General features: G+C 52.6%; 6 protein-coding genes across 6 annotated transcripts; 3 read left to right on the top strand and 3 right to left on the bottom strand.

Annotated features, from left to right (window-relative positions):
- Window positions 1–142: 142 nt before the first annotated feature.
- QC761_108560 (uncharacterized protein) lies at window positions 143–3,703 on the top strand (the record flags this gene model as incomplete). The annotated part of the gene is made up of 3 exons (XM_062874139.1): window positions 143–1,170; window positions 1,223–1,349; window positions 1,403–3,703. The coding sequence occupies 3 exons, from the start codon at window positions 143–145 to the stop codon at window positions 3,017–3,019; spliced, it is 2,772 nt and encodes a 923-aa protein (XP_062737249.1). The 3' UTR covers window positions 3,020–3,703.
- A 3,359-nt stretch (window positions 3,704–7,062) lies between these two features.
- On the top strand, window positions 7,063–9,623 carry QC761_108550 (uncharacterized protein). Its single transcript, XM_062874138.1, has 2 exons — window positions 7,063–8,431; window positions 8,609–9,623. The coding sequence occupies exons 1-2, from the start codon at window positions 8,017–8,019 to the stop codon at window positions 8,884–8,886; spliced, it is 693 nt and encodes a 230-aa protein (XP_062737248.1). The 5' UTR covers window positions 7,063–8,016; the 3' UTR covers window positions 8,887–9,623.
- Window positions 9,624–11,103: 1,480 nt separating this feature from the next.
- QC761_108545 (uncharacterized protein) lies at window positions 11,104–12,633 on the bottom strand (the record flags this gene model as incomplete). Its single annotated transcript, XM_062874137.1, has 1 exon — window positions 11,104–12,633. The coding sequence occupies one exon, from the start codon at window positions 12,631–12,633 to the stop codon at window positions 11,104–11,106; it is 1,530 nt and encodes a 509-aa protein (XP_062737247.1).
- Window positions 12,634–13,363: 730 nt separating this feature from the next.
- Window positions 13,364–15,813, bottom strand: QC761_108540 (uncharacterized protein). Its single transcript, XM_062874136.1, has 3 exons — window positions 14,224–15,813; window positions 13,739–14,170; window positions 13,364–13,682 (listed from the first exon to the last, which is right to left on the bottom strand). Exons 1-3 carry the CDS (start codon window positions 14,266–14,268, stop codon window positions 13,452–13,454), a joined length of 708 nt encoding a protein of 235 aa, XP_062737246.1. The 5' UTR covers window positions 14,269–15,813; the 3' UTR covers window positions 13,364–13,451.
- QC761_108530 (uncharacterized protein) lies at window positions 14,902–18,169 on the top strand (the record flags this gene model as incomplete). The annotated part of the gene is made up of 2 exons (XM_062874135.1): window positions 14,902–16,987; window positions 17,046–18,169. 2 exons carry the CDS (start codon window positions 14,902–14,904, stop codon window positions 18,167–18,169), a joined length of 3,210 nt encoding a protein of 1,069 aa, XP_062737245.1.
- Window positions 18,170–19,235: 1,066 nt separating this feature from the next.
- BEM3 (Rho GTPase activating protein) lies at window positions 19,236–24,913 on the bottom strand (the record flags this gene model as incomplete). Its single annotated transcript, XM_062874134.1, has 4 exons — window positions 24,162–24,913; window positions 23,521–23,736; window positions 21,905–23,415; window positions 19,236–21,850 (listed from the first exon to the last, which is right to left on the bottom strand). The coding sequence occupies exons 1-4, from the start codon at window positions 24,347–24,349 to the stop codon at window positions 19,236–19,238; spliced, it is 4,530 nt and encodes a 1,509-aa protein (XP_062737244.1). The 5' UTR covers window positions 24,350–24,913.
- Window positions 24,914–27,965: the final 3,052 nt, after the last annotated feature.

Genomic DNA, 27,965 nt, shown 5'->3' with positions numbered 1-27,965 from the left:
AGGTTTTATTTTGTTTCCTTCCTGCAGCGATCTGCCCCGACCATGTTGATGCTTCGCATGCGACCTTGACATCACCACCCGCTCATCACATCCACCTTGAGCCGCATTGGCACCGGATACAGCATAGCCGCCGGCACTTGCCATGAATTCCCGAGACCCTCCAGCGAGGCAACCCTCGCTCTCCTATGCTAGAATTTTGAAAGGAGACACGATTAAGAATCGCAAAGTCCTCGCTTCAAAGTCTAAGCCAGCCACCAAGGATACCAAGGAGCCCCCAACGACCACCAAAAAAGGAGAAAAGGAGTGCCCTGAGGGTGCGATGCGTGCTCAAGACCAGCTTCAAAAACACAAACAAAACCACAAGCCAGGTCGAGACAGGAACACTGCACCAGGGCCCGGCCCGAACCGCCAGGTCAAGGATACCAAAGACAACTCCTCCGCCGAGTTTCCTCAGTTGAAAAAGCCGGCTCGCGAACCGCCACGGAATCCACCTCAGCCAAAACCTCAGTCACCTGAAAAACATAAAGCAAAAAGCGCCCCCACTGTCACCAGAACTCAAAGTTATGCCCAAGTCGCCTCTGGCAAGAAAGTCCAAGTTCTCACCAAGGCACCCAAAACCAGCACAACCAAGCCAGCAGACACGGAATATCTCTCGATTGCCCATGAGCCCACTGCAAAAATGCCCTCAAAATCTTCGCAGTCGAGCAACTGGAGAAACTCGAGCGACGCAAAGGCGAAAACACCCGGGTCTCAACCAGGTTCCAGGGAGAAAACCTTGCACCAGGGTTCCCTGAGCTCACAACCGCCGCCGCCAGCTTTGCCGGTGACAGACAAGACGACTCCCAAATCGAAATCTAGGCATAAGGGCCACCACAAGAGGAATTCGTCTTCAACTTCAGCAACGAAACCAGCGGATAGGAAACGCCACAACAGCGCTGGAGTCTGTGATTCACCCACTAAGAAGTCCAGCACCTCTGAATCAGACATGGTAATTGCTCGTCAGAGAGCCCGTCGCTTCTCGGCCCCCGACATACCTTCACCCATCAGAGAAGAGCCTGAGAATGTGACCAGCGAAGCGCCAGCGGTTGATGCCGCGCAACTTGACTTTATCAAGCAAAGGGCAGAGCGCACTGCCACGGTGATTGCCGCTCACGATAAGGGAGAATATTCGTAAGTTGGTAGGTTTTTGTGAACTAGAATATGTTATCTAATGGTTTAATAGACTTTGGGATACTCAATATGAATGGGACGTATTAGTGGTATGTAAAGACAAGTCTTGGCAGGTACATCATGACATCTTGTCTCGAGAATCCGAGTTCATGAGAGAGCGCCTCCCTCCCAAAGATCCAGTAGGTATTCCAGATCCCCTCAACGTGATCTAGTGCCCTGACATATGTGCTAGGCTGGATACATTCGCTTTGAGCTTGACGGCCATGATGCCATGCAACTAGGCTACGCGCTGCAATTCATGTATCTCAAGAGCTACCCAGATGCCTACTACGACAGAAACGCTCCACTTTATGGCGAGCCGCTCCGATTCAACACCTTTCTCTACATCGCCGGTGCTTCCATCGAATACACCGCCATGATGGATTTCGCCGTGGCTCGTCTTAACGAGGCTACGGCAATCATCGGAGAATACCTTCCCATCCTCCAAGAGCGCTCTCCCAACAGTCTCCAAGAGCCCAACCCAGAGCTTTTCAACCTATACAACCCACTCGGATGGGCTCTTAGCATGATGTATGAGCAGGGCACAAATGTGTTGATGAGAAATCTACGGTTAGCCATGGCCAAACTCATCGATGTCTCGATGCTGTACCTCATCCTGGATCGCGGATTCAAGCAGGTTTTTAGCATGAGCTGGGTTGGATTCCTCTACCCGAACTTGGTAAATGATGCCATCTTCTTCGGAAGTGTCGGGGCGATGGAACCTCTGAAAGAAAGCGGCATGATCGCTGCTCAACAGCAAAGCCAGCATCTACAAGAAAGTCAGCACCAGCAACAGGGCCAGATCCCAATACAAGGCCAACACCAAGAGCAACACCAAGAGCAACACCAAGAGCAACACCAAGAACAACACCAACCCGAAGCCCAACATACCGCCGAAACAGCAAGGAATACCAACGTATTATGGAAGGCAAGTTGGGATCAGTCACAAGCCAGACTCAAGACTCAGCTTCCTCAGAAGCAGGAGAGTGTACAGCCGCCAGTCGAGACCCCGGCACCAATATCCCAACCCGCAACGGCACCGGCGAGCCGGCTGCCTAATGATGGTGTTTGGGGCAACGATATTTGGGAGCGGATAGACAGGACTCATGTCAATGGTATTGGGCCAGGAAGAAGGGGAAGGGACCGGGAATTCGGCGGAGCTAGGTGTGCCAGAGACGGCCGAATGGGAGGATCTAAGTACTTCTATCCACGAGGGTGTTCAAGAGCGCGCGCGGATAATGACTGGCGATGCCCATGGAACCGGGACTGGAGGAAGAGGGACGAGCCGGAGGAATACCACCAGCCGGAGGAGGTGGAGGACGAAGATGGTAACCTATGGATCATCGGAAATCCGGGGCCTACACCGGCTCCACAGAAGCAACCGGAGCAGCCGGAGCAAGTGAGCCAGCCCGACCAGCGAGAACAATCGGAAAAGCCGCACGAGGACCTGGAGGAAGAACGAAGGGAAAGGCCTCACAGTGTTTCGGATGATTTGGTCAACCCCTGGGATGAGGACACCTGGCGGCCTGCCACGAAGGAGCAACGAAAGGCGGGAGGCTCGGAAGAGAGTGGCCCCGATGATGACGACGACGAACGTTCGACGATTACGGCTTTTACCCCGGTTACTTCCATGGCAGGAGACGACGTTATGAGCGGGTCTACGATGATTCCGGTGGTTTTTGAGGACGACGCGGACGAGGCGGGTGGTGAGGAAAGGACGGGTAATGACTTGGTGGTGACTGCGATTGCTTCCAAGGAGGGGGGGCAAGATGGGGGGGATCTCACGCCTACGCCCAGTGCAATTCACTAGGATTGAGTTGTCATCACGATGGTGATTCTTCTTCTTGCGCTTGTTGATTGGGCTAGCGATGGGGAGGGGTCAGCGGATTGATTTGATGAGGGGAGGGTGGGTGGACAACAACAAAAAAAATATTTTTATGGCTTGATTTTTTGTTTTTTTTTTCGAGCGGAAAACTTACTGTAACGAGTATATGGCGGCCCCATCAAGCAGCACAACAAACATTTGCATCTTGCATCACAAAACGGAGTAGTAAGGGAAATTTGGGATGGTATTTTTTTGGGCTTGTTATGTTTTGTTTTTTTTTTGTTTTTTTTGTTTGTTTTTTGCAACGGGGGGAGAAAAAAAAGAGATAATTCAAGTGGGGGAAGGGGGAGGCTAGGAAAAGGGGGAAGGGAGGTCTTTTGGCAATGTTGAACGAAGAACAATGGGTGATGTATGTATTCTATTTGTATTTGAAATTTTCCTTTCTATTTCTTTTTCTGGGGGAAAGATAACAACATAACATGAGATAAACATATTGAAGCGAGCGAGCAAGCAAGCAAGCAAGCAAGCGAGAGAGTGTATATACCATTTAGTGAGCTAGCTCTGCTTTGTTGTTTCACATGAGGTGGTGTAGGCGGTGGATGAGATACCCTGTAATTGTCTTTGCCTTTGTTATGAATGGGCGGTGTTTGCGAATGTGAGGTGGCGGTGCATGTGAAGTGATACAGATGGGGGTTTATTGCACGGAGGTCTGGTGGTATGTTTACGGGGTTTGATTGTTGACATTATGTAGGAATTGGGCCATGTGGAACAGGAGCTGGTTCGAGTGGTATGCAAGGATAGGAGATTTTGACTTGAGCATGCTTTCTGTCTCATCAGCCCCCTTTTTTATGGAGACTGTTTTACTACCTTTTGCAGGTGGATGGAGTGAGTACTCTTGTGCAGATAGAAACGGCCGATGGGGGATATCAACGATGTCAGTCGTTGTATTGTTATCAAGCCCCACCGGTAGGGGAAATAGATAGATAGGGACAGACTACGAGTATAGATACCCATCTATCTGGATGGTTTGTGGTGTTGGTTGGGGGGATTACCGATAGGGGGTGATCACATGAGCCCAGCTCCAGGTTGGAAGGCCTCCTGGAAATGGACTTGCTTTTGTTTAGTCTACGGGGGATGGTTGGTGATGTGGACAAACCCGTTGTATCCCCGTCGGAAACCCCCCTTTTGGGTCGCTGGTGGGGGTGGTGCTTGGGTGATGGGTGAAAGGGGGCACAAGACAAGACATGAAGGCGAGAATGACAAGGCAGCGAGGGGCGAGATTGAGCAGTGCAGTTACCCGTTGTTGTGATACCTTGATAAACAGAATGTATGAATAGAACGGGAGGCTTGGGTCTAAAATGGAGGAAGAACGAATGTCTACAGACACGAAGGAGAGATGCAGTGAGAGAGGTGAGAGATGAGGGGCCCGTCACACAGACTTGCCTTTCTCCCCCATCTCTCCCAACCCACCTTGACAAGAAACAAAAGTAAGTGTGTGAGTGTGTTTGTGTGTGTGGGTGGGGAGGGGTTATTGGCTCGGGCTTCCACCCTCCACATGTCCGTCTTAACACCACCAAGGTTTGTCCACTGTGTTGTTGAAAGGCCAAGGAGCATGCATAGACTGGTCGCGCACACTCTTCTACGGGGACGAACAGACCTGTCATTTTGATTGTGGAAACCGGTTTGCTCTCTCTCGCTCTACGGGCAACTTTTGGGCCCCCAAAGCAGGAGAATATTTCCCCATTGATCAAATCCAGTAGAAAGCTCCCTTGGAGCTAAAACCCCTTTCCTGGAGGTTAGCTACCTCCGCTGCGACCCATGTTCCCAGATTCATGGGAGTTGTCAAAGTCAAATTGTCTGTTCTCTGGGAGACGACCCCCCTCCCCCAGACGTCTGTGGGAGATTTAAAGTTTCAACGGTGTGTTACCAGGTGATCCGTAAAGATTGGGTGAAGTAGGTAGGTAGGTAGGGATGGAGGAAAGAGCCAGCAGGTTGTCATACTTGAGTTGACTTTTGGCCCCTCATCATGATGGATGGGATAGGTAAACTGGAAAGAGGAGAGGAGTAAGTATATTGCATGCGCCCACTTCTCGGAATGGCCGACAAATGCGGGGAATTTGCAGATGGTAATAAGATGGGATGGGACCAGAAAAAAGTTAGGTAGTTGAGAATACGATGCTGGGTTCCGATAGGACAGGCCTGGAACACCGTATGGAAGTGCCAGTTCGATGACCCTTTGAAAAGAGAAAGTTGTAGCTACACACGAGGTTCAGCTTCATGTTCGTGAAACGGAACTCGGCGAAGTTTGAAGCCTTCAAGTGAAAACAATGACGCCCGCGTGGCTCGTTGAACTCGAGAGGCATATATTACCCCCGCTGCCTTCCAAGTTGTGTCCCACACACCTGCTGGTGTTTGTGCTTCCCCAGTGTATGCCTTATGGTGCTATGGGACATATGTCACACTGTTGTGTGATGGTGTGGCTTGCTGAGAATATGAAACCTCCTTACGCACATGGCGAACGAGCAATCTGGCGTTTGACACCCTACGACATTTCAAAATGCCCGATCGACTGCCATGATCATGGTGTACACCACCTTCTCAGTGGTCAGTTTGGGCGGTGTTATCTCCGGAACACTTTGGCGAGATGGGAGGTGATGACACTTGCCACGTCGCTCATTGAGGGGCTCGATGAGAATGGGGGAATGGTGGTGTTCGGCCCATTAAGCTTCTTGTCAATCCAATCTCGAGCAAAGTACTGTACAGCACTCAAGACTGACAGAACGGTTGGAAGCGAGAGGTGGTGGAGCAGGGGGTAGTATGCAAGTGTAAAAGGATTCGCCAATCTACAACTCAACCGTCATGCAGGCAGGCTGGAAAACTGGAGTCAACCAGATCCCTTCAGGTGCGGAAAGACGGCTTCATTGGCATTGCTCTCTTCCGGAGGGTTGCTTTGGAGTTGCTGGGCTGGCTTGGGTTGCTGCAGTATGCTTTATCTCCCCGGCACCGAATTGGCCAGGTGTGCCAGACTGGGACTAACAAGGAGCCAAGTCAGAGGATAGTTGGCGCGACTACTGCGGGCATGGTCACCTGGAATTGGTGGATGGGATCCTTTCATGTAGCTGAGACGTGGTGGTTGTGGTGGTGCAGGGAAGGCCCCCACAAGATAGACAGGAAAGCTCTGTTGATCTCATAGATGGTGTCGTGGTCTCCAAGACAAAAGGTTTCAGACCCTTCCTGAGAGTTATCGGGTGGGGGGAAAGCAGCCGGAGCAACTGTCCGTCAATCGATTGATTGCTCCTTTTCCCTACACAGCTGTCTTCGCATGACATTTTGAGAGTCCAGAAGGCGGCTTACGAATATGATGCATTTGGTGGTTGCATCAGTTTGCAGCCCGGCACCATTACAGCTGTTGACCGGTGAAAAGAGGGGAAGCGGTTGTGCTTGACGGTCCGTTGATTGGGGGAGAGGAAAGAAGGCGTCCTGCGTCGCCCTTTTCATATGCCCAATATTGGATCTCGCTGCAGTCATTGTTGATGAGGGGCAGATCTCATCAGCAAAAAAAGACAGTTCTGTGGCAAAAGTGATGTGCATCTCGGGAGAGGCAATGGCAAGGACGAGGGACGTATGGATGGTCGTTTTATAGTAGACTACAACATGCCTAATTTGGCTAAGCTCAAAGCCACATGCTCGCCCGCCGCAGTGATGCATCTCTTCGCCAAGAGGGTATCTTTGTTTTCACGGCTTCTGTGGAAGGCTGCCAAAGATGCGACATCATGCAATGCGCATCCTTCAATCCCATCGTGCTGACCGTTTTCAGCGCCCCCAGAGGCAGCACATGTCTTGTGCTGGGGGGATGTCAGGGAGTTGCGAGAGAGACTGGCAGTTGTTCGACTACCCCGCATATCGTTCGATTGGGTGAAGTTTAATGTGGGGCCGTGACGTCGAAAGCTGGGATCTTGGCTTCACTTTAAACTGCTAGTCCCGGGGTCGTTCCCCTGGAGGATGGGGACGCTAACCCCCAGACCGGCAGCCTTTCTGCAGACGCCATTGGTCATAGCAGCAGTGTTTGGTCCACTCGTTGGAGCGGTAGCCAATCACATCGCCCAATGTGTGATGGACACGCTGATAGCGGCGTCTGTGCTGGCCGAACCAGTGATCGACGCCGCTTCCCATAGTAGTTAGTACTACCACCGCCGCTTGTCGGTGGTGATGGAACTGGCAAGAGTCAAGAGGCAAGAGCAAGAGGACAGAACGATCCCCTTCTTTTCCTTCCTCTTCACATCTCAAATTGATCCGCAGCTGCTTGTACTTTCCATCTCACTCTCAAACACCACTTTCCCCAACACATTCCCCGCGATCGTCCGCTGTCGGTGCCAATCGAGTCAGACCCCCCCAATTCTGCAGCGTCTGAGGAAGCACCCCGCCCGCAGCCTGGCCCCGTCTCGACAGCCAGATAGGCAGAGACGGACCGCTGCTGCCATTGTAGACAAAGGAAAGGAAAGGACCGCAATATCGCAACGGCCTTGTACCTGTCGTCTTTCCCACCCACCCAAAACGTGACCGTGCTTCTCCCATCGAACGAGGCCTGCCGATCATCCCGCCCATTACCTGAACACCTGGCTGTCCGTCAACAAAGAAAAGTCGACAGCGCGCGAGCCATTCAGACCCGAGTGCCCTGGCGTTGCACCACCCCTCGTCATTCTCGTCATCCCACCCCCCACAACAGTTTGCCATTTAAGCGTTTCACCTCCACTACATCGAAGGCGCCGGTGTGCACAGGACTCGAACCATTACAGTCTACAAAACATACGAGTCGGCACACGCTGCTACACTTCCACCCTACTACCGATTTTCCCGAAGCCACTCCCGCCCTCCTGACAGGCCATCCTTGCCGCCTCACACGAGGACGTTAAACGCACACTTTCGTCCCCTTCGATATAAGTCCTGGCGTCCTCTGGCTCTTGAAGCCCCCCTCCTTCATCATGTCTTCAGACAACTCATCCTCCACCAACTCCAACAACGATATGGCACGACAACAGAGACGCGGGTCTGTGACCTCCAACACTCTCACCAGCCTCTTCCGGAGCAATTCCATCTCGCAACCATCAGTCACGGGCTTCCCCACCCCCTTGGCCACGTCCATGCTGGACAACCAGCGCCGAAGAGTCTCTGTTGCCACCTTTGGTCTTCCAGGAACCTCTCCCACAAACACCTCTGCTGCCTTTATGCGCCGTGCCAGCGTCTCCACCAATTCCGAGTCCATCAACGAGAGTGCCATCGAGGACGGAGATGACATGTCCCACACCGCCCCCACCACTCCCTTCTCTCGCCGGATGAGCCTGGGTGCCGCTCAAGCCATGCGTGGCATGCGTGGAGGTAACAGTCCTGGTGCAAATGGTATGCCTTCCCAACCGGTCCGACGAGGCAGTACTGCCCGCAGTAATCCACCCACACCCCCTCTTGCTTCGGCAGTTGTCGGGAATTACACATGGGGCAGAACAGTCCCTCCTCAGGCAAGCACCACAAACCAAGCTCGAACAGGTTCTGACTTGTGCTCTCCTACCGCTCGATCAGACCAAGGCTTCAACTGGTCCGATCAGCTTAGATCCCGTGCCGAAAGCACCGTCGCCCAAGGTGCCCGGCCCTCATTCTCCTTTGCCTCTGGCCTCAGTGCCTCTCCTCCTCGTGGTGGACCTCCCGCCGTCTCGGCTTCGTCAATCAATCCTCGTCACGACCGAGCCAGGTCGGTGTCTGATATGCCAGCGCCGCCTGCTCAGCCGAGGCCCCGTGCCCCGCAGAAGCCGGATCACTTCCAAGAGCGCATCTTGAAGGGTGACTTTTACATGGACTGAACTCCATAACAAGACACCGAGAGAGAAATGTGTGTAGAATTTTTGAGCTCAAAAGGCTTTTACCCTACGCATGCATCCACCCACGTCATTTGGTTTGAGACAGGCTTTTCCAATTTATGGGTCCGGCTAGATTGGGTTGGACGGGCTTTACCTACATGATACATGGCTTTATTTGGCTTGGGAACGGAGTTCGGGTCGGCCTGTCAATATTTTTTGTCTGGAGTTCGTCAAGGTGTTCGGGGTCAACTTTCAGCTGGACTGGGACTCTGTGAAATGAGTCCAATTCTTTCTCCAAAAGGCCGGGTCAAAAAGGCAAAACAAGCAGCTACAGCGGAGTAGTTACCTTCTACTACATTGGGAGAGGTTACGAGGTTGGGGTGTCGGTTGTTTTTATGTTGTGAAATGACTAGCGAGCGAGCGAACAACGTGGGAGATGGATGGAATGAGAAAGAGCAGCAGCAGATCATGGAATCAGACTGCAATATTTTTTGACATTGGGTTCTTATGGTTATTTTTTTCATGTCATCACACCAGAGTGTATGAATAGGGTTCCGGGTTTTTATCACATGGCTGAAACTGAACTGGATTGCCCTGGTATGGGAATAGGGCAGACAGATGGGCTTATGGGAAGGACATGGAAACGGATCCGACATGGGAACAAGTATCATTATTTTAGGTTGACTAGAATGCCTTCTCCTCATAGTTACAAATGTGAGGAAATGATATTTCAACCGGGTGATGGCGATTTGATGTGATGCAGTGTGGTTGATGATCAGACAAGGTGTTTCTTTGATGCTTTGCTTTGATGAGGTGTTGTTTGTTGGGTGGGAAGGTGTTGGCGAGCAACACGCCGAAGTTGTTCCATCTAGGATAGGAAGGGAGATGGAGATAAAGGTGAAGACGGGTTAAACCAGCCAACCCGTTCACTTGGCGCTTGAAGGTAGGGGGCTGGTGGTGAGGGAACAAAGAAGAGGTGGGATGGGCTTGAGCTGTTGGGTCAAAGGATTGGGGAGGAGGGTTGAGGACCTTGATAGCTTGTCTTATCTGAAGGTCACCGCAATGACTTTCTTGCTTGACTACCTATGAAATATTTCGATTGGGGGCGGGAGAAGAGAGCTAGGAAGTTTTCTCGAATGGAGAGGTCAAAGAAAGGCTGCTAGAGCTTGGCTAGAAAGTAAGACACGGGGCAGGAGGGAGCCAAGCAGCATGTAGATTCTGACTGCATTTTCGGTCTTATTTTCTTTGATGACTTACCTGGGGGTTATAGGTTAGGTTAGGCAGGTGGGTGTTTTATGATCGACTCATCAGTAGGTAGGGCTTGGAATCTTTTTGCTTCTAGCTCTGGTTTGAGACTCCAAGACCTAACCCCCACAGAACAGAGAGCACGTATGTATGTAGTTACGGGAAGGGAAGAGAAGGGAAGGGAAGAGAAGGGAAGGGAAGAGAAGGGAAGGGAAGAGAAGGGAGGGGAAGAAATGCACCCCCGCCGGCTCCGGAGCTCAAAACCCGCAACCCGAGCCATGAGCCATTGGACTCCCGCTCCTTCCATCAATGTAATCCTTGTCGTACCATTCCCATGGGAATTTTTGGGTCCCTTTGGTGGAATTGTGCCGTTTTATTGGCCCTCTTTTCATTCAAAGAATTTGCTGCAGGAAGCTTCGGGGTTGAGAAACTTGAGCCGAAGCTCGGTATGTTACAAAGGAGAAATAGGAGGAACGGAGCGGGCCCCGTTTGGTAGGTGGCTCGTTACTGATGGTGAAAGATGAGGAAGTTGGGGCGTGCGGGTTGGTTCGCTTCTGGAAGGGTGGGTGAAATTGATTGAAGTCTGGGTTGGGATAGGGATTGGACAAACAAAGGGATGGGAGGGGGGTATAGTGGGTGTAGAAGTGGTGTTTATTTGGAAGATTTGGTGCCGTGGGGTGCAGTTATGTTGAGGATAAACAGTTGCTCTGTAAAGCCGGAGAATACAGTTGGTAGATCCAAAACGGTGGCTGGTAGGCCGTTAGGATATCTTGAAAGGCAAAGTTCCATCTTTCGGCATTCTCGGCTGACTCTCGTGCTGTTTCACAGACTTCATCCTCCATCTATGAAGTAGGTAGTAAGTAGGCAGCTATTCGAAAGTCGTGATAGTATCTAATGATGTACACTTTCTATGGCATGGCAAGTCAAGACGAACCTAGAACTGAAAAGCCTCGCCGCCATAACAGCACACCTTAGCTACCACTTGACGATACCACCCAAAGGAAACTTCCCTGCCTCCGGAGCAAACGGATTGACCCCCGACTGTCTCATGACATACACGTCGGCATCGCTCGGCTCCCACGTCGCATCGCTCTGGAAAACCCACTCAAACGTTGAGTGCAACTCATGGTCCGGATGGGGGCTAACAGCCTGAGATATTCTCACAGGGTACGGCCAGTCCCCCGTCTGCCGGTAAGTCTTCGCTCGGAGCATATCCAAAACCTCCCCCCAACCTCCCCCAACCACCTCGACACCCACCAACTCCACGCGGTCCAGGACATCTGGGATAGTGTCAAGAAACCGCTTCAGGGTGCTGACGGTCATTCTAGCACCCTTCACCTGGATAACCGTCAAGTTTTTCCGTTCCTCATTCGAACCAGGCCCTTCCAGCAACGGGTCCAACGCATGTGATCCCAGCTCCAGTACCACCGAGTAGTGTTTAAGGTTTGGCGATGTACAACAGAGTCCCCAAAAAGACCTATCGTCATACCCAGCCTTCTGCTGGATCGAAATGTCTGTCAACCTCCTCGTGGCAGCTGTAAGCTTCTCTCGCAAATCAGAAACCTCCCTGAAAACCCCCCTCAAATCAATCAAGTCCACGTTCACCACGAGACTCTTGAGCTCTACCTGATCAACACCCCCCACAGCAGCCAAAACACGAGGAATAGTCTCCGAGAGCGGACGAGGCGAGGCCACCGGCCCCGAAGCATGATGATAAAAAGGAATCTCATCAACAATAACAGACCCTCTCGCCTCGAGATCCCTCCTCGTCAACGGCAACAGCGTATTCTCATAAATCCCCTCAACCACCGTCTCGGGCGTTTCCCACGAAAGCCCCCGCCTCCGTCTGCCGTAATGACAAGTATCATCAAACCTCAGCCCAGCCACCCACGGCATCCGGCTCAACGCCTCAGCAACCGCCGTCCCCATCGCCCTTTGATCCACCAGCACTTTCTGCTCATAAGCCAGCCTCTGAAACTCCCCAAAATACCTGTCCATACACTCCCGGTGAAGCGCCAAATCACCCCCCGGCTCCGGCTGTCGTTTCGGTTCTTGGAAATGCAGCCAACACCTCAACACCTCATGCACCTTTCTCAATATCGCATTATCCTTCTCAGTCATAGTAATAATCTTGCCAACCTCAAAAATCTTTGCCCGGTTCGCCAAGACCTTCCGCTGAAAGTCGATAAACTCCCTTTTCCCCCCAAGAGGAATCCAGAAAGTAGAATACGAAGACAGCACCACCTCTATCGTCCTAACACCACGACTAATCGCCGGGTGTCGTGATATCGCATCCAGTCGCGCCAGAGAATCATTACTGTGCCCGACTTTGACCGAGGGAATAAGCCAGCGAGAGCTGACGTCGCAAAACTGGCGGCTGACCAAACGGCAGGCTTTGATGGAAGGTCCACCGCTGTGCTTGCTGCTCTCGTCCACCAGCTCCTCGATGATCATGGCGAGAAGCTCATTGGGCAGCGTGGAAAGCGTTGGGCGGTTCTGATCCATTTTGCCGTTGTGCGCAAAGCCTCGAACAACAAAGTCCGGTTTTGGGGAGACGTGTTATCTGACAGAAAAGCACCGCTCTCTTGCTGTGGTCGTGCAATTATTTCTAACAAGTCAGCGCAACGATTCCTCAACACACCTTTTCGGGTCCCCCTTCTTACTCACCTGTTGTCAAAGGACGAAATATCGAGATCGAAAAGTAAGGACTTCGAGAACGATCATAAATCCGTCAAAAATTAAACACCTGCCTTGAGAACGTGGTGTCTATATGGGTGCCTGCAGGGAGACTGTAAAAGCGGGGTGGATTCTGTTTAGATCCGATCTCTCGGACTCATCAAGGCTGGCACCAGAAACGCCCGTGTATAACCCTAACCCTAAATTATCCAGAATGCGCTTTCGCGTTTTGCAGTATAAGGTGACATAAAGACTGTAATTGATACTACCCTAGTCCAACTCATTCGAAACAGCTGTCCTTTCACAATAAATCAACCGAAAACATTTCATAGCTGGTATGGTTGATGTTCGTGGCAGTCCAAGCCAGACTTTCGAGAGCGCCCTACTTACTACCCCTTTTCGACTTGATGGTTGGCCAGGCAACAACTTAGGGGTCTCACAGGCACACGCGTTTCCATCCGAACCGATGAAGATAATATTTATTAGTGCAAAGTAAGCAATTCATGACAATGACAGACCTGTCCCTTAGAGACGCGTCAGGCCACATCATCGTTAGGCAGCATCCCATCAACCAACCTCGACGAAAGACACTCGCAACCCTTCGCAGATATCACCCCCCCAATTACCATTGCAATACCCGCCAACCCCTAACACTTCCCATTAATCCCACCCCCAGGATAAGGATAATCAGCCGGCGAGCTATCCTCCCCATGATTACAGTTCCCATACCCAGCATACACCCCGTAGTCGTGACGTTTGGAGTGTCCCGACACTGGTTTTCCGCCAAAATCAGCTATCACCGAACAGCAGTCCCTCTTGATCACCTCCAGACGACGTGACACATCGGTACATGCAACCACAGCTGCGTTGCCGTATTCCTTTGACGGTTTCATCAGTATTGAAGCCGCTTATGTGACAGGAAAAAGAGACTTACACCACAAAGATACCCAGCCGTAGTCGACTTGCACCCAACACGGCGGCAGGCATCCTTGGGAGCCTCACATATTCCACCAAGGATATCCAGTTCGTTTATTATGGGATCGAGGGATCTGCTGTTGCCCGTGGCCATGACGCGACACACGGGGCTGGGGAACTTGTCGAGGTATTTTGACCTTTGTCGGGCGACTAGCTTGGTGGTCCCGGGTTCGTTCCAGGGGGAGGCGAGGAGGGCAAGGTCGGACTTGTCGAGAGGCTGGGCGACGTAGTTGGGGTTGATTGCGAGGATATAGTTGTAGATCTCGTCAACGGTGCCGAAGAGGGTGGTTTTGGGCTGACCGGGGGTGATTACGCCTGTCCATTTGATGCCGTGGCCGTTGTCTTGATACAGGGAGGTGGCGTTGGTGGTATGAAACGGGGTGGTGGCGGTCTAGGGTAGAGGGATTAGAAGGATGGCGACCGAGGAGTTGGCAGACAGCATACCACAGTTGCTGCGAGAGCCAGAAAGGAGGCAAGCTTAATGAACATGTTGCTGACGGTGGTCGACGTGTGGGCCTAACAGTGAAGCGATTGGGATGAACAAGGAGCTGTTGATGAGGGCTTGATGCTGGCCGACTCTTCTCTCAAGAAATAAGAATGTATGCGGGAGTGATACTTTTCGACTTCACTGGACCAGGAAGTTGAGTCTCCCTTGAAATAATCATTTGGGCCGGAGCTCAGTCTCCGTCATCTTGGTGTCAAAGTCTGATAGCTGGTAGCAGCAACCATTCTTCTTGCCTTCCTTCATACTTCCTACCTCGTACCTCTTGCCCTCTGGGCCGTCTCGCGCTTACCTGAAATGCGCAGACAGCATGGGAGTGTTCGAACTTTCATCATCGGCAAGCACATGTCGATGCAATCACGCAACTTGATCATGATTCAAGGAGCCCCAAGGTCTTGAGCTAGGTCTTCGTCAACCCTCAAGATACAGTTCATCAACTAACCCGAGATACCTCGCCGCTGAGATATAGCATATACTGCAGGCAATGAGCTGTGTTCTGGGTTTGCCTCACATCGCAATGGTTTGTACGCAGTAGGGTTGTTTGATGGAGGTGGCGCACGTACCACGTCGGAGTCTTTGCTTACCGAGGTTGGTGTCGTCATCCAAGGCTTGTACATCACATGAAATTAAATTTTCGCGGGTGTGTAACAGCGGACGTAGTACGCAATTTAATGGGAGAATTCCATTCTCGGCGCGGCGCCACTTCTGAACTCGGGACTCTCGGTTGGAGCGCCGACTTTCCTCGCCCTGACATTCGACCGCTCAGCATCGGTGATCGGCCTCAGAAAAGCCGTCAGCATCAGCAAGACCGTCGGCAGGCCGAACAGACAACCACCGGCATGGACATCTCGGCGCTTGACCCCATGCTCCGCAGCAGTAACGGCGGCAGTGGAAGCGGCAACGGCAGCACCAGCACTTCCAGCAACGACCCAGGCAATGCGCCAACACCTCCAGCCCCCGTTCATGGGGCGCTGAGCGCCCAGCCGCCAGCGAGCTCGCTGAATGCACAACACCACCATGATAGGCTCCCCCAACTCCAAGCCCATCATCCCCAGCAGCAGCATCAATTGCGCCCGCAGCAACAGCAATGGCAACCACCACATCATCACCAACCCCCAATTCCCCACACTAACCATCCAACATCGGCATTCTCCCCACAAACACCTGCATCAACCGCAACCGTCAACACCTCGTCCACTCCAGCCAATACCACGGCCCCCAGCTCCATTGCTGTCAACACCCCTAACAATTCATATCACCACCACAACAGTCCCGGTGATGAGCACCACTCTCCAGGCGGCGCTGGCGGTGGGCTAGATCCCAAAAAGCCCCGTGCCTGTGAATCATGCAGAGGTCTCAAAGTTCGTTGTGACCCAGACCCGGCTGACCCAGATGGCCCTTGCAAGAGATGTGCCAAAGCCAAACGCGAGTGCGTTATCACCCAGCCCACGAGGAAACGGGCTAAAAAAACGGACTCACGGGTGGCGGAGCTGGAGAAGAAGATTGATATGTTGACTGCTAGTTTGCAGGCCACCAGACCGCAAACTTCTGGCACATCGACAGGAGGGCTTCACGGGCCAGGTTCAGATCCCCAGGCTCACCAAGCTGCTCAGGCTCTGGTATCTTCAGCGGATTGGAGAGGAACTAGCCATGATCAAAGCGGCGGCCGACCTGGTACGGATTATGGGAGGTATGCGGGTGGTGGCGAACGGTATGGGCAGCAGCAGTCAATGTCGACATCTCTGCCTCCGCTGTCGTCGACGACATCGTCTTCAATTCCCGCTGTAGCTGGCCAGAAGAGGAAGATGACACAGGTTACCGGCGAGGAAGAGAGAGCTGTTGTTGCACTGGCTGGAGCAAACTTCAAAAGTGAGGACGGTGCTGCCAAGGTGGCAGATGTGGTTGATCGGGGCATCTTAACCATGAATATGGCTGAAGAGTTGTTCATGAGGTACACACAGCAGATGTGCTACCATCTCCCTGGTGTTGTGTTTCCGGCTGAGGTCACGGTGGGGGAGGTTCGGGCAAACAAGCCCATCTTGTTTTTGTCACTGATGGCGGCTGCTTCGTCTGAGATTCCGTCTTTGCAAAAAACACTGACAAAGGAGCTAATGCAAGTCTTTGCCGAGAAAATAATTGTGGACGGCCACAAGAGCTTGGAGCTTGTACAAGCCTTACAGGTGGCTGTTATTTGGTACTGGCCGCCAGATCGGTTCGAGGAGCTCAAGTTTTATCAACTTGTTCATGTAGCTGCTGTGATGGCTATTGAGATTGGACTGGGGACCAAGAAGATGTCGAGAGGTGGGTTTAAACGACACGTCTCTCAGGCTTGGAGAGACTACCCCGTGCGCGGGACACCGCTTGATCCGACAACACTGGAGGCGAGAAGAGCGTGGTTGACGTGTTATTTTCTGGCCACCAACACGGCAATGGCACTTCATCGGGCGAATCTGATTAGGTGGACGCCGTTCATGGCGGAGTGTATCGACGTGCTGGAGTCCTCCCCGGAGGCTGTGCCGACTGACAAGTATTTCTGTCATTTGGTTTGGACGCACAAGCTTGCCGAGGAGGTCGGGATTCAGTTTTCCATGGACGATCCTTCGTCTACGCCGAATATTGCTGATTCTAGGACCCAATATGCGCTTAAGGGGTTTGAAAGGGAGCTGGAGAGATACAGTGAGAATATTCCAAGGGAGTTACAGCAGCGTAAGTCGACCGTATGATCTGAAAGGCGTCTTCCGGTCTACATCTAACAGCTTCATAGCGTCTTTAAAGATGAGCTTCCACGTTATCAGCCTCTACATGCACGAGATCGCAACCCATAGCGATTGTCCTGATGACTGTAGGCTGGGACCCAACCCAGACACGCCACTGGCCTCGGATGCCCCTCTCACACAGGCACATATCAACGCCCTCTCCGCCTGTCTTACCGCCATCGACGGCATCTTTGACACGTTTCTCTCACTTGACGTCCACACGACACGGTGCCTCCCAGTTTTCAATTTTGTCCGCGTGGCCTATGCCGTCGTCGTGCTCATCAAGCTCTACTTCGCCGCCTCCTCCACAAAAAGTGAGCTCGGCAAGGTGATCAACAAGGACCACATGAAAGTGGAGCAGCACCTCGACAAACTCCTCGAGAAATTCCGCGCCACCGCAGCAGAAGACAGAAGTCGACCCGCCGCGAAATTCCTTCTCGTCCTGGTTATGCTCCGGTCTTGGTTCCAAAAGCAGAAACAGAACCAAAGCGGCACTGGCTCCAACGGCTCCAATACCGCAAGCGACACCCCCCAATCCTCTCTCCAAACACCCTCTTACCCAGGCCTGTCAGGGACTGACAGTAAACACCCCAACGTCCCCACTCCAGTCCCCTCCCAAACCCCCCAACCAACCTACCCACCCGTCGCTAGCACCCCCCTTCAACTCTTATCAGAAATGGCGGCCGCCTCTGCAAACGGTGCCTCCTCCCGCCCCAACAATGATCAGGGTATCCTCCCTTCTTCTTCTTCATCATTATCGGGGGCAATGCAACAAAACTGGGGTAATTACCCCCCACCTCAACAACAACAACAGCCTGATACTTCCAATGCATTTGACATTCCCGGGATGGGCAACCCGGCCTGGATGCTGAACAATAACTTTTTTCCTGGGGACACGTTTGATTTCCCTGGGTTGGGGGATGGGTTCGCGCAGGCGATGGATATGACGCTTGGTGGTTTTATGGACGGGACGTTGACCACGGCGGAGGATGGGGTTTTGAGGTATGAGCAGCCGGGGACCGGGGGGCAGCAACAACAGTGGTATGGAGGGGGGGATTTGATGAGTGGTGCTGTTGCTGGGGGCGCGGGGGGAGGAGGAGGGGGGCCGGCGGGAGGGGGGTATGGCTTTTGAGGAGGTAGAAGAGAAGGTAAGATGAAGTGTGTGTGTGTGTATATGTCAGTTCATTTGTTGTTTTTGGGGGTGGGGTGGGATATGGTAGGGAGTTGTGATTTATGCCTTCATGTGGTATGTTCAAAATGCTATTCAGTAGAGGATGTAAAGCGGAGGGGATAGATAATAACAGCTTAAACAAAACCAGGAAGCTGAAAGGGGGTGGGTTCAAAAGTCATACAATTAATGAAAAACCTACATCGCTTTTGATATCAAACTTTTTTCTCTTCATTTTCTGATCGAGAACGGTTTATAGCAGCAACCAGATAGATACTATCATCGTTCTTCCATTGTAAAAAGACGACACAAACACAGCAACTATCCACACCACCAGAGAACAAGCAAACCCTTGGGTATCTCCTCCACACCTTTTCCAACCATACATACATACCACCAAGGCAACTAATTCATTCCCCTAGGTATACAAAACCACAAATCGGAATACTCAAAATCACAAACCAAACTCTCCCCTAGGTACCTCAGTTCAAGTCCTCAACTTTTGTAAAACTTTTAATAACATCAACATTACTGTATACATACCCCTCCCGCCCCGCTATTCCCCCATTCAATGTTCGCTTCATAATATATAATATATAAAAGTACGTTGGCAGTAGATATCTGAGAGAGGTACGCGGACAGCAAATATCGCCACGGCATCCTTTGCAGTGGTCATCTCTCCCTTCTTTTCGGCCAACTGAGTTAGTTCGACCAACTGAGTAGTTGGCCGAAAAGAAGGGAGAGAAGAATGACGACCGCAAAGGATGCCGTGGCGATATTTACTGCCAGCGTACCTCTCTCAAATACAACCCAAACCAACTTGATTCCAAAAAAACAGAATCTCCAACAACTTGACGAAAAAATAAAAAATTGGTATCTTGCAAGCGAAATCTTTCCAAAAAAAAAGAAAAAAAAAAGAAAAAAAAAACAGCAACAAAAACAATCCAAACAGGCCCCCCCCTATACATCTGACCCCAAATATAAACCCAGAATCGCCAAAAAATATTAACTGTTTTGAAACCTCCAAAAATCACTCTCTCAACCGACTCTTACTCGGCTGCTGATTCAAACTACCCATAAACATCGAGCTCTCCCTCCTATTTTTATAAGACTGCTCGTACGGCGCTGGCGACAATCCGCTCTCATACACCGGCCTGTCATAACCCGGTGATGGCCTCAACGCCCCTGGATGCTGCATCTGCATAGGGTCAAAGTTGGGAGGGGGCGCATTGAAACTGCCTTCGTACGCTGGCCTCATGGGAAAGTGACCCCCTTGCTGCTGTTGCTGGGGTGGCGCCATGAGCTGGGGCTCGTACACCACACCCGGGCGCTGAGGTGGAGGGGTGGGCGTGCTCCTCGAGTGCATTGTCGCAGCATTCATCTGTGCCATTTGCTGCATCGACAGGGGAGGTGGCGTGGGCGTGCTCCTGTTTGGCAGACTATCCAATGACTCCATTAAACGGTGTCTGTGAGGGGAATCACTGTGCGAGGTTGACGGCCTTGGATCCGAAGGACGCCGTGGCGCATCCGAGGTGAAGGAGGATGGGAGTGATGGGCGGCGCGGTTGAGGCTGAAGATTGTCGGGTTCAGTAGTAGGCAGCTCATATTCAGTAGGGTCGACGCCAAAGATGGGCTCAAAGTTCTGCAAGAAAGCTGCAAAGATAGGAGCGGGGATGTTCAAGGTCGGGGAGAAAACAATGCCGACGTTTCGCACTGTCATCTTGTTGACACTGGCATTGTTAATGATCTTGATCAAGAACGAAATTAAATACTTCAGAAGAGCAGCGTTGGCTTGAGGGAGACGATCCACAAGCTCGGCCAAAAGAGCATGCTTCTGCTTCTGGTTCGTGATTTCTATGGTGGCGATGAACTCCAGACGCAGGTCGTTTGTCAGGATCGTAATCGGAAGCTCGCGGAGGTAGAGCTTGAGCAGAGACGCAACCGCGTGAATATCGTAATACTGCGGATCGGTCACCAGATTAATGTCGCCCTCGGTATTGAAACGTTCCTTGAGCTGCTTGATGACGACGCTGGACCCGCTAAGACGGAAGATGCCCTCCTCAGAGGTGGCATTCTTGTGCTCCAAATATTGGATGCATCTGTAGACGACAGCAGGGAGCGGTACCCGAACGTCAGCTGGGGCACAGTAGCGCACGGCCTCGGCAAGACTGGCACCAAATACCTGGCGCACAGGGCCGTTGTACCCGTTGCCAGTCTGTCCGTTGGCAATGCTGCCACCGTCACTACCAAAAATTGAATCTTGTCCATCACCGGAGTTTCTGGCCTTGGGACCGAATCCGAAAAAGCTGCGTTTCCTCGCCTTCTTCTCCTCCTGGCTAAGCTGTTGAGTGGCCATGGCAAGCTTGTTGCCCCACGATTCAGAAGATGTCATCATCTGGGGATCCCGAGGTCCAGAGATCGTGTACGAAGATGACGTCGACTGGCTGTGAGTCGATTCGTGATCTTGCCCGGATGGCGCACCCTTGATAGGCACGCCTTGGGGAGAATCGCCTTGCCTCGTGGCCTCATAGCTGACTCCGATGAGCTTATCTTCAGCAATCGAATTCTGCTTGCCTTGACCCTTCTTCTTCGAGGCGTTGGCACGGTCGGCGTGTGCCGAGTGTCGATCGTGAGGGTGTTCCTTCTTCGCGTTATCCTCGTCCTCTGGATCCTCATAATCCACCCAGCGAAGCAAAGCATCGACCCATTGATCACGCTCCAGATCACTCTCAGCGCACAAAACATGCCTCGTGGTGCTGTTGGGGTCTTTCTTTTTCCGTTCCAAAATCAGAAAAGCATGGCGGTACTGGTTCTCAGCCTCATCGTCTTTGGGACGAGCGGGGGAACCGTCGTTGTTGTGATGAGATTGCTTTCCAATCTGAGCCTTTTGGAGTTTTACTGTACCCAAGTGTGCACCGCCTGGTGTCTCATAGTACTTGAGTAGTGGCCCGTCAAGAATAAAATACCGGGCTTTCCAACCGCCAAAGTTCTTGCCTCGCTTGGTTAAATACCCAGTCCGGAAAGGTCTGCCGCCTGGCCCAGTGCGTTGTGATTCGGGATTGGCGTCACTTCTCGAGCTTCCAGTCTCATCTGCGTTGGGTGGCAAAGTGTTGGAAGAGAGATACTTGCACAACTCGAGTGCTGTGGTGGTATCCAGGGGCGTGTTGAGCAATTCCTCCAGATATTGATTCAGGGCCACCCGCCGAGCATCAAGTTTGGCAGGGGCATGACCGCTGAAAAGAGATCTGTCTGGAGTCTTGGCAGTAAATGCGGGACATTGCTTAAGCCTCGAGTCCAGCTTCGCAAGTGACGCAGTGTCTTTCTCAACCCGCCACAGCTCACCACCATCAGCCCTTGACGAAACCGCCAGTGTGAAAACGGGGTCCTCTTCGAGCTGCGTCAAAGAAAGCAGACTGGCCCTCGAAGGTTTCATCCGCGAAGATGCAACCTTGAGAGTGATGTGAGGAAGGGCGTTGGGTGGAAGCAGGAGGTCTGGGTACTCCTCCGTCACAAAGCCCTTGAAAATCTTGGTTCTTTCTAGAGGGCTATCCATGGTAGAACTGGTTGGGCTCGCTTCACCACTGATTTGGGCCTCTTGCTTGACGATGAGAAGCGGCCTTGGTGATTTGAGCGCTAATGGTTCTCCTACAGGTCCTGGTGAGTATAGAGGGGTATTGGGAGGGAGTGGGATGGGCGCACGTGGTGGTCGAGGAGATAAAGGTGCTCCGGCAAATGTTGAAATCCCCAAGGGCGAGAGCGGTGGCGAAGTAACTGGTGACTTCAGAGGCATCGGCCTTGGGCTCGCGGGAAGACCAGGGCTCATCAATGCCATGGGCGGTGCCAGAGAATCCGAGTTCCCACTGAGAACACCAGCCAGAGACGCTGGTTCCCGAGGTGGGAGCACCTTGGTAGTTTGAACTAACCTAGGGCTCGCGGGCATCTCGGGCATCTCCGCGGGAAGTGGTGGCTCCTCTTCTGGTGTATTCTTCCGACTGCTGCTCTTTTTGCTCTTCTTGGACAAGCTGCGCATCTCGGCCTCCTTTTGGGCCATGATCTCACGGTCTCGCTCGTCCTCCTCTCGTGTCCTTCGGCGTCCTCTCCGTTCATGATGCGGAATCTCATCTACTTCTAGTATATCGTCGTAATCTGTATCGGTCTCAGCCTCCTCCGGCGCAACTATCGCCGGCGTTGGATTCATATTTTTCAATTGGAGCGGTGCCGGAGGGGGTTTCCGTGGCGGTGGGGCAGGGGGTAACGGGAACTTCGAGACGCCGTCTTCCGGCTTGGGCGACCGATCTGGCAATCCGACAGGCAATTTTGGCGGGGGCATCTTGGGGGGTTCTCGGGGTGTCTGACGAGAGGGCGGTAAATCGAGGTTGATGCGCAAGTCAACTTGATCGTCGGTTGTCTCCTTAGCAGCCTCTTCGGCTTCTCTTTCTTGGGCCTCGTGGTCGTATTGGTCGAGGGCGTGCTCGCTTGCCTTTGGCATCGAATGAGACGGGTCAAGCAAGTCGCCAACGGTTGATGGCGGCAGAAGCAAAGTCATTTGATCGGCGGGCGGAGTGATTGGGTACGGGGCCATCGAAACATCAATCGGCGAATGCTTTGGGGCGTCCAAGCCTGGTGACGCAGGAACTTCCAACACCCGCTCCTTTGGAATGGCACTCGCTTCGCCGGTTTCGTGTCTGGCTGGCCCTTGCATGGAGCTCGCCGCTGGAACGGCCGGGACAAACGGTGCTTCTGCGTCACCTAAAACTTCCTTCAGCTTTTTCCTGTACTTTTCTTTGTCCTTCAACGCCCGCTCCAGATCCTTATTAAGGCCCAGAATCATGGCCCTTTGCTTGTCGACAAGCCGCCATAACTGCGAATTTTGTTGCGATTGGGACTGTTTTTCCTTCAACAAATACTGAATGACCGCTTCGGCACTGCCGGCCGTCTTGATTAGGTGTGCAATATCCGTCGACCCAGCAGCGTCCTGCGGCGTCTTATTCGGAGTCGACCTCGATGAAATTTGAGAAATGGCGGAATCCATGGAAGAGTTTCTCGCTGGACCCTTGGCGGGCTCTGCCCGCACGCTCGACGGACCGGCCATGATCGAGGGTGTAGACTGGCTTTGAGTAAGTCCTCCTGAGGGGCCCTTGGCGGCTACGACGGGGTCGGAGGCACTGCGCGCCTCATTCGGAAATTGCTGAGAGGAAGAGGGAGCCGGTCTGGTGGGTGGATGGTTAGCACGCTGGCGTGGAATCATGTGTGGCAACAGTCTTTGGCGCCAGGAGCGCGGGGTGTGGGCATGAGAGGTCTCCATTGTCACGAACCCTGGACTTCTCTCCTCTGGGGTGGTGCTACCCGAGGAGTCACTGTTAAAGTATGTTTTCTCGGATGCCTGCGCCTGGCGGTCCTCGGGGGCCGTCGTTACAATCTGTGGGACGGAGGCTGCAGATGGGAACTCGGCTCTCGTTGGGCCGGGACTCGTGGGCGGAGAAACAACGCTGCTCGAGTGCAACGGGCTCGGTGCGGGTTTCGGCCTGGACCTGTATCGATCAAAGAGATTGGATCAGTATTTTGTGGACACTGCAGCACCTGGCACGAATAGTTGCACCACAGCAGCATAAACGCCAGACTAGCCCGCGGTTGGCGTCAAGCTGTGTCTCTGGAGCCGGCAATGCCAATGTCAAGCTCCTCCAACCACGAGGATTGATTCGCCCTTTGTCAACGTCGACTGGCTACATGCGAGCTGCAGACCCAGTCTGTGGAGAGGAAGATGCCCGAACAAAAGAAAATGCAGAGAAGACCAAAAACAAGCCCGTCCCCAACCCAGTCTAGGCATCAAGGAGAGCCAATGGGCACAAGAAGAAAGAAACGATGTGAAAGAGACAACGCAACAACCAAACAAACTCAAAAGCAGGCGAGTGATTCGAAAAAAAGGAAGCAGTAGACAACGAGGGCACTGTCGTACCTAGGGTTCGCCGCCGACAAGGGCGAGGAAGATGGGCTATTGGACGAGTAGCCGTGGGTCAGTACTTGTGTTCTCCCAATAGTAGGGCTGTCCTGGAAAGAAGAGTCCATAGATCGGGGTGGAGTTGAGGCCACAGAAGAGCGGCCGTCGGGGTGGTGGTGATGTTGGTCGTGGTCGAGCTGTGACATGGTCCGCTCAGCGACAGACAGGTCGAGGCCTTGGCCAATTGGTCGGAGAAGTGAAAGGGGGGTCCCGTCAACAAGACGCAGGACAACTCGCCGTGGTTTCGAGCTGCCTGGGAGACCCTGATCAACGTCGCATAGATTAAATTCGATTCAGTAGCCAGGACTGTCGCCTGTGTTGCCGCTGCCGGGAATCGAGGGGAGGCGCGCGCAGCAACTGCAAGTGACGGCGATGGTAGCACGGGTCGACGCCGTGCAATGGGAGTCGGTTGGTGGTCAACGGACGACCATGAAAAAAAGATGAAGGATATGCAGTAGGCAGTCCTGGAGAGAGAGAAAAGGGATCCCCTTCCCCCCCTGGTGCTCGTGCTCTTGCAGGAAATGCACCTGGCAAAGATCCCGGCCGGCGCGCGCTAGAGGCTCAGGTGTCCAGTCCGCTGGGCGTCGCTTGGTGGTGGTGAGTGGTGACACTGGCACCAGGGACAGAAGGCTCTTGCTCAGCCCAACCTGCGGCGTACGAGTCGTGAATCAGAGGCTTTGCGTCTAAAAGAGAGCTCCTGGAACTGGAACTGGAACTGGAACTGGAACTGGAACTAGAAACTGGAACCGGAACCGAGACGAGAAAGGGTCCAGACAGCCACTTCATGTGTGTGTGTGTGTGTGTGTGTGCCCCCCGCGGACGACAGGCGGGCTTTGTCAGAATTCAAAATTGGATCGCACGGCAGGACGGCGAGTGCTGCAACCCGCAGAGCTCTGGCCTCACTCTGGCGCTTGCCGTGGCACCTGCGGCTGCTGGCGCTCCACTCCTGCCCCTAAATCCCGAACCCCAGACTTCCTGACCCCTCCACCACGCTCTGGGCTGGGGTCCTTGATAAGATCACGAGTGCTTGTCCTAATCTCCGGCCAGAGGAACCGCTTACCTTGGGTCCTTGGCTCCAGCTCAACCGGCGCCTCTTTTGAATGCCTCTATAGATCGGATATCTGGTGTGTACACGCCATGGACAACGCTGCTCTTGATATGGTGGGTGGCAGCGTCCGCAATGAAGGACCTCGCTATTCAATCCTCCTACAACTTAGACCTCAAGGTCTGGTATTTGTGTCTCTGAAACATGATATTAGCCGGGCCGCAGACTCTGGCTGGCTTAAAGTTTTGTGGTTTTTATATCATGATTTCTGCCTCCGAAAACGGGCCCGCGAGTGTCATCCAGAGTGTCATCCAGACATCTCAGGTCTTGATGATGCTCGACTCAAAAGACGGGATTTGCGTGATGACCGTTGAATGTTTTCTCGAGGGGTTGCAATCGACCCTCGCCTCCCCGCAACATCTCAACCCTCCCGCCCAGAACCCCGGCCAATATTTGATTCAAGGAACAAGGTTGCAGTTTTGGCCGTTCCGCTCGCCGCCGCCTCAACACCCGCAAGTGTTACCGAGGCTCAGTTAAGCCTTTTTGTTAACTCAACTCCGAATGACGTTTAAGTCTGGTTTGTTTAGGTATATCACCGTCTCACTCATCTTCCTGCTGCCCGCTGACTTCAACATCGCATGTGAGAGCAAGGTGGTAATAAACCAGCATCTCAAAAGGGACCAATCTCCGTCCTACCAATCCGCCATGCCCCATCAATGTGGACTGTCGTCGTGATGCCCCTCTAACGGCAACCCCACATTCACTCTCAACAACGCTAGTTTTAGCGACAAATGTATCATGCAGGAGTCCAATTGTAATCCCTTGCGGCTTCTGCAGGTACATCACAAGCCAGAAGTTTAACAAGTCCTTCTGCCAGCCCTTGACAAGAACTTTGACAAGGCGGCACGCTTGCGGCAAAGACGGGGTTTGAAAGTATTGAAAGCCTGCGTCCCAACTGCATATCATCGTCAAAATGTCATCGGCAGTCTTTCTAGCCGTAGGACCCGTCAACATTTAGATACCGCACACCACCGATTATGGAAACAAAGTTGTCACTTTGGCGCCTGCTGGCAGAGGCCTCTGTCACACACAGTGAGCGCGCAAGCTGTACATCCTGGTTATCCTGACCACCTGGCCACATGAGTTGATAGTGTTGGTTGGCATTTACAACTCCTTGCTATGCTGCTGGGCATGATCAGATCCATAACTGGGAAATGGGAATGGAGACTTGACCATCAACATGACCTGATGTTTTGGGGTTGTTGTGAGAGAATATCCAGGATCCTGTTTTCTAATGACACCCTATGAACATGAATGCCGGATCTCTTGGGTAGGTAGGCTCTTCGATGGTCATCGGAACCTGCTCCGTGGATATCATTCGCCAGTGAGGCCTCGAATCAAAGCATACAGCTCAACGTTCTTCAACAAAACCTTCACATATATTTGTAAAGTAAGTCGTCAGAACTCTCCATAGCTTCGCGGGCTCATGATGACGGCATCCGGAGTTCGGCACGGTGGAGGTTATTTGGCCCGGCTGGTGCTCCGTTTCCCCCACGGCTGCACGGGCAGCCACGGTTATCCTCCGGTCAAAGGCTCCACAAAACCCGGATTTCACACACGCAAACGGCATCCAATAAGATCCCCAACAGCACCTTGCATTTTCCATCGCAATTTGACGAATCTTGGTCAACCACTTGGGATGGCAGGTGTCTGTCGTCTTGTGAATGGCGGTGAGCAAGTTCCAACTTTTGTCGATGCTGGAGGACGGGAAAGCTCGCAGATTATCCCCCCTTTTCGGAGCTTCGTGCCCGTCTCAATCGGCCAACGGCCGTCGAGAGAACAGGAAGGCCGGGCAAGGATTGACCTTGCGATGGCAGGTTGGGTTACGTGCGTGATGTGGCATCGCTGAATTGGCTGGAGCATCTTTGTCCTCGTCAACATGTCGCAATCAACAACTTTCTCAGCTGGCGTAACGGTTTCGAACCGCAATTGGATGCCCCGATGGAATCGATTTGTTTCTGCAAGTCATTCTTCATTCGGTGCAAGTTTCGCATGCCGTGGTTGTTTTCTCACATGGACTTGGAAGCCCGTGATGAGCTCTGATTGGTTTGCCTCTCGCGGCTAGAGCCCCCTGAAATACAACATCACAGTCCAGCCAGCCTCACCTCCCAAGCTTGGATTGACACATCCAAAAGAAACACTCGAGGCTGAGAGATCAGGCCGCGTTGGGTTCCTGGTCTTGTTTCTTGGGCTGACATGGCTGCAAGAGATCTCTGGTCAGTGACACGAACGATCAGCCACCTGCGAACAAACAGCTTCAGAGTCTGCAATGATCTTCAGCGTTCATTGTATCGAGGTTTCAAACAATCGCCGGTGTTGCTTTTTATATTCTGGAGGCCTTCTGGAAACCGTTCGTGGCCGTAGATCAAGGCCTTGATGTTCCAACTTGCTGACCCGGTGGCCGGCCCAAAGCTTGCCGATGCGTTCATCGTCCGAATCTTGCATCCCAAGAGATTGTTGTCCAGGCTGGGGAAATGCATTCAGGATCTGGCTTTGGGTAATTCATGGAGAATGATCCGATTCTGAGGAATCAGACGGCCACTGATACAGAACCCAACTGAAGATCTATGTTTGATGACTGAACCGGGCTGAAGTCGGCTTTTCATTTGGTAAAGGCATCTAATATCTCCGAACCCGATCTGACTCGCATCTGGGTG

Source organism: Podospora bellae-mahoneyi, assembly GCF_035222275.1.
Source record: "Podospora bellae-mahoneyi strain CBS 112042 chromosome 1 map unlocalized CBS112042p_1, whole genome shotgun sequence".
In the NCBI taxonomy this organism is placed as follows: Eukaryota; Fungi; Ascomycota; class Sordariomycetes; order Sordariales; family Podosporaceae; genus Podospora; species Podospora bellae-mahoneyi.
Note: the sequence above shows the minus strand (reverse complement) of the source record. Positions and strands in the feature narration are given on the sequence as shown.

Excerpts from the sequence above, each read along its gene's own strand:
- QC761_108540 (XM_062874136.1), bottom strand. The coding sequence starts at position 14,268 with ATGTTCATTAAGCTTGCCTCCTTTCTGGCTCTCGCAGCAACTGTG. Across the intron at positions 14,171-14,223 it reads TGGCTCTCGCAGCAACTGTG|ACCGCCACCACCCCGTTTCA; the intron begins GTATGCTGTCTG and ends CCTCTACCCTAG. Across the intron at positions 13,683-13,738 it reads CGGCTGGGTATCTTTGTGGT|GAATACGGCAACGCAGCTGT; the intron begins GTAAGTCTCTTT and ends AAACCGTCAAAG.
- QC761_108550 (XM_062874138.1), top strand. The coding sequence starts at position 8,017 with ATGTCTTCAGACAACTCATCCTCCACCAACTCCAACAACGATATGGCA. Across the intron at positions 8,432-8,608 it reads TAACAGTCCTGGTGCAAATG|ACCAAGGCTTCAACTGGTCC; the intron begins GTATGCCTTCCC and ends CCGCTCGATCAG.